This window comes from Galeopterus variegatus, unplaced genomic scaffold (assembly GCF_000696425.1).
Source record: "Galeopterus variegatus unplaced genomic scaffold, G_variegatus-3.0.2 Scaffold6551, whole genome shotgun sequence".
NCBI lineage: Eukaryota > Metazoa > Chordata > Mammalia > Dermoptera > Cynocephalidae > Galeopterus > Galeopterus variegatus.
The window spans coordinates 5163-14842 of record NW_007732662.1 but is presented as its reverse complement, the minus strand read 5'-3'; the positions used below and the strand labels follow the sequence as shown (position 1 = coordinate 14842).

General features: G+C 46.9%; 1 protein-coding gene across 1 annotated transcript in view; it reads left to right on the top strand.

Annotated features, from left to right (window-relative positions):
* The window catches only part of LOC103606402 (glutamate receptor ionotropic, delta-1), a gene marked incomplete at both ends in the record, with an annotated part of 89899 nt that extends 88114 nt beyond the window's left edge, over positions 1-1785 (top strand). The window contains one exon of the mRNA XM_008591002.1: positions 1590-1785. Coding sequence (XP_008589224.1) covers positions 1590-1785 — 196 coding nt within the window. The remainder of the gene's footprint in view (positions 1-1589) is intronic.
* Positions 1786-9680: the final 7895 nt, after the last annotated feature.

The window sequence follows — 9680 nt, the reverse complement described above, 5'->3', positions numbered from 1 at the left end:
TGAGGCACAAAGAAGTCAGCTAACTTGCCTGGGCTGGCAGTGTTAGTGCTGGTAGGGCTGGAAGGCAAGGCAGGTAGTTGGACTCCGGAGCCCCGGCTGCCCTCACTCTGGTATGCTGCTCTCTGAAACAACGGTGAGATCATGCTGCCATAGATGCCTGCAAGGTGTAGGCACAGGCAGGCCAGGAATGGGCCTCCCAGAGAGAGGTGGCAGCTGGATCTTCAAGGGGTTTCTGGAAGTGTGTGGGTGGGTGAATGAGATAAGGGATTCCAGTGGAGGGAGATCCATGTCTGTTTCCATAGATGAGGAGTATGTGGGATTTCTCATTTCAAGATTGTGGTGCTGGGGGTGGGTGGTCTGAGATTTCCAGAAGAGAAATAAATAAAGAGTGATTCCCTTGGAGGCTGGCGAGAGAGCCTGGCTCCCCACTGGGATTTTGTGTTTTGCAGTTCCTTCTGGTATGTGACAGTCTTTCAACACACTGAGCTGGGTACTGCTTGGGGTTCCAGGGGCAAGTAGGAACTTTGTACCCACTGGTCCTTCCTGCTCTGACTATTCCCCCTTCGCCAAAGTATCTCCTCCTCCACTCCCAGCTCAGACGTCTGCTTTGAGGCTGCAGATGGGCCTTCCTGGATGTGTTCCCTCCCTCCAATGTGCACCTGGCTGGAGCTACCTGCCTCTTCGCCACGTGCAATAAACCCAAGTGCTTTGTTTTATCTTCATATCTTTTAACCAATTGTCAACATTCAAAAAATCAGGAAATCTCATTTAAAAAATTCAGTTTTTAGGGCCGGCCCCGTGGTTCACTCAGGAGAGTGCGGCACTGGGAGCGCCAAGGCCGCGGGTTCGGATCCTATGTAAGGATGGCCGGTGTGCTCACTGGTTGAGTGTGGTGCGGACCACACCCTGCCGAGGGTTGCGATCCCTTTACTGGTCAGAAAAAAAAAAATTCTGTTTTAAAAATTTTTTTAAAAACAAATAATGGGGGGTGGGGTCAAAGTCAATGATTGGCTAGAACCCCAGCACAGCTGTGAGCTTTGGGGGGTGGGGGGGGGGATGCCTCTTAACTGATCCAGTCCCTGAGTGTGTCTGCCCCATGCCAGCTCTGAGTACCAGGGGCATCATCATCCAACATCTTGCCATCATGGTACTTTCTTGCCCAGCCTCTGTGGGCATTTGAGTTGGAGATCTTCAGTGTATAGCATCTCATGTTGTCCTGACTCTAATTTAAATGGTGAGTAAGTATCTGTTTGTATGTCTGTTTCTGCAGCTGGACTATAAGCTCGCCGAGGGCAGAGTCATGTCTATTTATCCTCTTATCCCTTGAGCTCAGCACAGAACCTGGTTTTCGGTCCTCAGTAACCTTACTGAATTGTCTCCACTCACACTTGTGATAGAATGAGGGCCTGGCAAGTCCTTCTCAGGGCTGAGGGACTCAAGCTGTTGGCTGTTGGGTGTTGGGTGTGAGGAATGTGGACGGTGGTCTGCAGTGGGGCTCGGGCTTCAGGAGGGGCTTGCAACCCATTTATATCCCTAAAGTGTGCTGTGTGCAGCACATATCCATTCCTCGCTGCCTTTCTGCATTTCAGGACATTCCAGGACCTGTCCAAACAAGTAGAGATGTCTTATGGCACCGTCCGGGATTCTGCAGTGTATGAGTACTTTCGAGCCAAGGGCACCAACCCCCTGGAGCAGGACAGCACGTTTGCCGAGCTCTGGCGGACCATCAGCAAGAACGGAGGTGCTGACAACTGTGTGTCCAGTCCTTCAGAAGGCATCAGGAAGGTAGGCGGGAGCTGGCACTTGGGCACGTGCGCTGGGACAGAGGCCGTGGGTGTGGTTATTTCCGAGTTCGGAGGCATCTTCCCAGAGACATCTGCCATTGCAGGGCCCTGGCAGGGTAGTCCTTCTTCACACATTATTTAGGTAGATGCCCCTTCCTGGCAGCAGAAGCAGAGGGACTGCTCATGATGTGCCTCCTGAGATTCCAGGAGGGTGCTGGGTGGGCAAGAGCAGGCAGATGAAGCCCGAGCCCTGGACTGCCCTCCTCATGGGACAGTGGGGTGGGGGCACAGAGGGGCCTGCCCACCCAGGTGAGAACGCTGGGCAGCAGCAGAAGCAGAGCAGCAGGTGAGAGGTGGAGGGAATGAGGGTGGAGGTTCGGGACAGGGTGGGTGCACTGTGAGCTGGCCTGGCACTCTGGGAGGGGAAGATCCGGCCACGTGGGCAAGGCGTATCTTTGGGCTGTGCTGTGCAGAAGCGGTGGATTCAGGGACAAAGCCTGTACTGGGCAAAACCTTACATCGGGAGGTCAGGTGGGAAGAGGCCAGGCCAGAGAGAAGAGGGTGGGGAAAGGCTGCTCCCTCTCGAGCAGCGTGCTGGCTGCTGCTCATTGACTTCAGTTCATTTCCCACCATGGCCCGAATTAGCACTGTTGCCCGTTACACAGATGAGGATCAGTCGCACTCCCAGTCAGGTTCTGCCCCCTGGACTCCTTGGGGTCCAGGCTGAGGATTTGGTATTGATCTGCCACACGCTGATGTGTGGCTTTTAAAGAGGATGAAAATGGTGGGATGAAAGTGCTGTCAAAAGGCTGCTTCTGGGGGTTGTGTCCTTCTGTCCAGTGTTTCCCACATGCAGTGCTGCTGTCCTTGTGGTCATTAGTGAGCCATGTGAGAAAGATGCACAGCACTACTGCCTCTCTGAGCAGACCGCTGCCCGGCTGCCTCAGTATCTCCTCCCGTCTTTCCCTACTCTACCAACGCACTGCCTCCGTGGAGCCTTCTCACACACATGGTCTCACACACACACACACACACACACACACACACACACACACAGAGTTTAACACAGACCCATGGGCCCCCCTCTCCAGCCACTCTGACTGCCCTGCCTTCCTGCAGAGGAAAGTGGATGTGGGGACAGCCTGGGGCAAGCTTTGAGGCTACCAGTGTCCACCATCCTGCTCTTCATGATGAGAAGGGTCCTCAGCAATCTGCCAGCCTCTCCCAGGGGAGCCCCAGAGGGTCCAGGGAGAGAGGCCTGAGTCCTGCTTTGGAGTGCCTGGCTGCGGTGCTGTGCAGGTGAGTGCCCGCTGGGAACATGTTCTCGCACAGCCCTTGGCTCCAGGTGACTTTTCTTTGCTTTTTAGCCATGTTGAACAGCAGAAAATGGGTGGGTTCTGGAGCTTGACACATTTGGATGTGAATCCCAGTTCCACACTTCACCAATGGTATAAAATGGAGCATACCACTGTCCCTTTCTGGAAGCTCTTAGAGATGAGAGCAGCTTGGGCAAATTCCCATTTGGGGGTCTCCTTAGACACTTAAAATATCTAAAAAGAATACATATTATGGGAGATTTTGAATGTTTACATTTAATCAAGTGATACTTTAACAAAAATAATAGAATGCAATGTAACTGTGCTATTCTCATGCTCACAAGATTTATTGGAACGTTTTAATTTTCAGTGCACTGCAAGGAAAGGCACTCTAGCTTCGAGCCGCCAGGTCTTTCTTCATCCCTGACAGCGAATCTTTGTGGCTGTAGGTGACCTCATTTGGAGATAATGAATACAAAGTTGATTGAAGGCCTTTTGTGAATGTGAGGCCCAGGCCAAATGGCCTTCGAGTTCCCTCTCCCAGCTTTCTCTGTCCCTCAGAGAGAGCCCATACTCCATGCACAGGACCTTATGAAGATTCATTGCAGCAGTGCTACAGAAAACACTTTAAAAAGAAAAGACAGCTACTTTTGACTTTATTAAACTGCTATTTATTACAAGACATTTTAAAGAAAATAAAAAGGCTAGTCACACTGGGAGGGGATGCTTATTATACATATAACCAATGTAGGATTAATATTAGTAATATATCAAGAACTTTTCCAAATCTGTAAGAAAAGCTCAAACAATTTAGTAGAAAAATGAGCAAAAGGCTAAAAGACTTGCACAGCCCTTTCACAGAAGAGGCGACACATATGGCCAATAATGACTTGAAGAGATGTTTGAAGCCATTGGTGATCTGCAAAATGAGAAGCAGGACCATAAAGATGAATCACTCTACACCAGTTAGACTGGCACAGGACGAGACGAGAGGTGGCAGAGAGAACGTGCAGTAACAGGTGGCTAATTGCTGATGGGAGTGTACTCAGTACAACCACTTTGGAAAAGAGTTTATCATTGTCTTGTAAAAAGGGACATTTACGTATCCTACAGCCCAGCAGTTCCACTCCAGTATATCCACCCAAAGTAAATGTCCACATGCACTCCTGGAAACAAGAAAGGCCATGGTAGCATTGCTTATAAAACCAAAACCCTGGAAACAATCCAAGTGACCAGTAACAGGGTAAAAAAAAAAAAAAATACTGTCTGCAATGAAATGGATGAACTATGGCTTCATTCAATAGTATGGATGAATCTTAGCAAAATAATGTTGAGGAAAAAGAATTAAAGGCAATTTCATATGGGTCAGCTAATAGAAAATAATATATTACATTATACCCTTTTAAAAATGCATGAAACAAACATGTACACACATCCAAAACAGTGACAAAATAGAAGATTCTCCGCAGTGGTTGCTGCAGATGGGAGAGGCAGAGCCCCGGGAAGGAGAGAAGCACGTTGTTGGATGTAAATCAGGGGTGAGTGTTAGGTTTAGATTAGTAGGAGTTTGCAAAGTTATTTTTATTTCTCATTATAATAAAGAATAACCGAGTTAATTTAAAAAGAGAGCCATGCCCGAACAGGTGGATGGGTGTCGTGAAGCGAGGGTTGTCATTAACCCCGTTCTGTGGGCCTATGCACTGTTCCACATAAAGAAGTCCAGACCGGGTCAGGCGGGATCAGCTCCCCACGCGGGCCAGCCCTTCCCTCCTGCAAGCTCCACGTGCAGTGCCTGCCCCGCCCTTGTGCCTCCTGGGCCACAGGAGGCAGCACACACCATTAAAGCCCTCTGGAGGGTGATGCGTCTGGAGGTGCGGCGTCTCCTTGTCATCTTGCTGACTCTAATCCATTGGCGACGCAGTAGTAGTCAGTCCTTCACCTTCTGGCGATATTTAGGGTCTTCCTTGTGAATAAAGCAATGTGAAAAATAAGGAATAGCCTTACAGCACAGAATCTAATCTTTCCTTCACTGTATAGGATGCATTTCGTTTATGACACCTTCATTTTATAAACCCTAAGCTGGCTTTGGAGGTCACAAATCTCTCTCTTGCATTTGGATCTCTAAGAAAAAAGCTGACTGCCGGAGCTAGACAAATGTTAAGCGTTTTATGACTAGTGTCATAAAAGTGAGTTTATAGTATTGTCAGAAAAGAAGTGTGCTGCATTTTTTACTGGTAGAAAAGCTCAGATTTACCCTCAAATCTTCCTTCTTCATGTGCCTGTTTGGGTGGCCATGGGACCTAGATGCTCATCTAAGGTTCTTCTCTCCTGCTACAGCGGCGCTGCCTCAGCCTCCTGCCCCACCCACAGGCTATGGCTTCAGAAACCTTGTGAATCCCTGCGCCTGCAGCAGACCAGGCTGGAGAGTGCCAGGCCCTGACTGAGGGCTATGACTAGAATCCAGCAACCATTAGGAAAAATCCATCAAGTAGAGTTAGGGGCTTGAGCCTCATATTTTGGGAGGAACATCTTTTCCAAATTCCAAACAGAGGCTGCTTCTGTGCAGTGCAGACAGCCTGGCAAAGCCCTCCAAGAGACTGTTCTTGGAAACTTCTTTAGCAATGGAAGGACAATCACACTTCTAATTTCCAGTTGCCCTTTGGTGACCCTGGCTCCATTTCCAGAGAGTGCTTGGTAGTGGAGCGATGTCTAATTGCAACAAAAGTCAAAGAGCTTGGTATCTAGGGTGAGCTTGGTATCTAGGGTAACCTTGGAGAGCTGCTATTATTTTTTTCTTGGGAGTGATGTGGCTGTTAATGACTTGAAAGCAATTTAGGCAGGAATTGCTTAGCAAGAGGTGAACCCTTTTCTGTAGTATCAGAACCAGAAAAAATTTATGTCATGGTTGTCTCACCACTGAAATCTGCTCTTTTGTGCCAGTGGTCACTGAGACAGGACAAGGGCAGATCTTCCTGGGCCCTGGTGAAGAGATCATGAAAAATTGGGAAGAGGAGGAAATTTGTATTTATTAAGTGACCACAATACACAGTTTTTACAACAAACCTACTGGGCACCCAGTAAGTCTTAATAGATACTGGATTGTTCCTGAGTGAGTCATCTGTCTGCTGTCAGGCTGAGGAAAGGCAGATAAACTGGGACATGGTTTTTGTCATCAGTTAGTGGGTTACCTTTCTTAGATTCCCTGATGGAGGGGACAAGTGAAATAGCTCCAGGTTCCTTTCAGGCTTGTCTCTTGATAACATTCTCTTGGGGTAAGAGATGTGTCACAGAGAGAGGAGAGAGGCAGCTTTCATTACTGCCAGCCACATGCACCTATCAGGCCAGAGAAAACACTACACCAAGGGTTGGCAAACTATGGCTCCTGGTTGAATTTGGGCCATAGCTTGTTTTTGTAAATAAAGTTTTATTGGAACACAACTTCACCAGTTCATTTATATACCATATAGGGCTTCTGTCCTGCTACTTCAGAAAAGTTCAGTAGTTGTGACAGAGACCATATGGCCCACAAAGCCTAAAGCATTTATCTGGCCCTTTATAAAAAAAAGTTTGAAGACTCCTGCTCTAGAGCAAGGGTGCACTGCCCCAGGCTCTACATCATCTAATAGCTCATGGGCACCTGTAGTATTAGATCATCTAGCTCTGCACACTCTAACAGCTCAAGAGAACCTGTAGAATTACATCCTCTAGCTCTGTACACTATAATATGCTCGCGGGCACCTGTAGTATTACATCCTCTAGCTCTGCACGCTATAATATGCTCACGGGCACCTGTAGTATTACATCCTCTAGCGCTGCACACTCTAACAGCTCATGGGCACCTGTAGTATTACATCCTCTAGCTCTGTACACTATAATAGCTCACGGGCACCTCTAGTATTACATCCTCTAGCTCTGCACGCTCTAACAGCTCACGGGCACCTATAGTATTACATCATCGAGCTCTGTATACTATAATATGCTCACGGGCACCTGTAGTATTACATCCTCTAGCTCTGCACGCTCTGACTGCTCACGGGCACCTGTAGAATTACATCCTCTAGTTCTGCATGCTCTGACTGCTCACGGGCACCTGTAGTATTACATCCTCTAGCTCTGCACGCTCTGACTGCTCACGGGCACCTGTAGTAAGCAGCTCATCCTCTAGTTCTGCACCATCCATTAGTATGCAAGCTCTGTTGTTCCTTGTCCTTTCCAGGTCTATGTATGGTGGCCTAGGAAGTTCTCCCTTACTCTGCTAGGACCCAGCTTTATTCCCTGCCTGGCCTAGAGTCAGTCTCCCTTTGAAATCTATTGAGGAGTCTCCATGTACCAGGCGCTGTGCCAGATGATTTACATATTTATCGCTCTCATTCTGAGCAGGCTATCTGATCCTCATTACCTCTTCAGAAACTGGACCTGAGCCTCAGAGAGATTAAGTGACTTGCCCAAGGTCACCCAGACATGAATGGGCACAGTCATCACAACCTGACTCCAACTGTGCCTTTTCCCATGGCATGACATTGTCATTTCTCCCTCTCGGTGCGTTTCCACCACCTTGTGTCCTTTTTATTTGTGCTCTCATTTTCCTTCCTTTGTGACACCAAAGCAGTAAAATATATGCCTGACTCCTCTGTTTAAAAAGCCTCACCCCTCCCTCCATGTGTCACAGCAATGGTTACTTACGTCTGTGACTTTATCTTTTCATTTTCAAACTATTAAAATATCCATTGAGATACAGAATTGAGCTGGTAAGTGGTTCTAATTTATATGATAATAACCTTGTCACATGAAGTCAGATTTTAATGTTGCGGGTGGTTTTTTTTTTTTTTTTTTTTTCTTTAGCTTGGTCAACTCCATCAACTACCATTCAGCATAACCCAATTTCTGTGCAGTGCCAGGGCTGCTCTGAATCACCAATTCATTAAGCCCTTCCATAAATCAGACCTAATATTTAATAACATTGTCAAATAGCATATAGTGTTAATAGTTTAAATGTCAATCTTCACAGCTCATTGAGCTCTTTGAATAAACCGACGAGTAGTTTGTTTCAGACCTATGGTTAGAGATAGTATTTTTCAGAGGCAAGTAGCTTTGGAGGCCAGCCCTTGAAAAAGAAAGTGGTTTTTTTCCACCCAGTAAATATTGCTGAGGTCACAAAATGTGAATGCAAATGCTGAAAGAAAATAGGCCACAAATCTTATTTGTTTCCATCGCCGATCTGATCTGATGCATGCCCTGGCCCCATGCTCTGTGTGGGCCTCACCTCTCAGCTCTGGCGTTTCCTCCTCCTTTCTGTTTTCCTTGCACACACTCCCAGAGTGTCTGGGGCCATACCCTGTGGCAGAAAAGATGGTCCCCAGAAGTACTGCCATCTTCCATGGATGGATCAGAAACTTTGGCACCCCACAGCTCCCTCCATTGGGAAGGAGTGAGGTGATGATGGTAGCTTCTATGTGGCAGGTTCCATGGCATGCTGGCAGGATCTGCTGCGAAGGGGGAGAGGCTTATATGGGATGGCACTTTTTTGTACCTTTGGGATGCTAGATTCAAAGACTGAGAGAATTTGGCCAAGATGATGGAAGAGATGTAGTTCTGGCCTCCCAGAAAAGGGACTGGTAGGGACTAAGTATCTCTGGGTGGTAAAAAGCAAGAACATGCTCCCAGTGGCAGCAAGGAGCCTGGTAGCTTGCCCCACAGCACCAACTGTGTCCTTTCTCTGCTTCTGAGCCTGCATGGGCCAGGGATCCTATGACCTCCGTCTTTCCCAGCCATTCACACTGCAGTGTCTTCACCTTTATACCTTTTATACTTGCTCAAAAAGCACCATATCTGTTTTGCACATTGAATGATCCTTCACTTTATTCATTCATTTATGAACCTACACATCTATTCAAGAAATGTAATTTGAGAAGCTTCTTTCTTCTAGGAATTAGAAGTGAGTTTTAAATTCCACTTTCAATCTAGTTTAATCTGTGCCTTTGAATTTACCTTTCTGAATCTGTGAGACTTGAGAAAAGCCTATTCAGATTAGTTGTGAGTTTACCACGTGTAAGGTCTAAAGCACACAGTGTGGGTTATCACACAAGATAAACAGTAGGTAGATGTCAGCAAACTGTCTTAGCATCTATACCATGTTAGGAAAAGATGATCAGGAAAAGAAGACAGTGCTTAGTCTGTTTATGAGATGTAATTGACATACAGTAGATTAATAAAATTCATATATTAAGTGCCCATTCATGAGTTTAGACAATTGTATACAATTGTGTAATAACCACCCCAAACAAGATATAGAATATTTTCAGCACCTTTAAAAGTTTTTTGTCACTGTCTAGATGCTTATCCCCACACCCAGAAGCAACCACTTACAGATTTCTAGCACCACAGACTAAATTTACCTGCTACTGCAGTATGTACAAATGGAATCATATAGAATATATGTATTTATATTTGGCTTCTTTCACCCAACAAAATGCCTGTGAAATTTACCCATGAAGTGGTGGCTATCAACTCTCTCTCTCTCTCTTTCTTTCTCTCTTTCTCTCACTGTCTTCCTTCCTCCCTCCCTCCCTCCCTCCCTCCC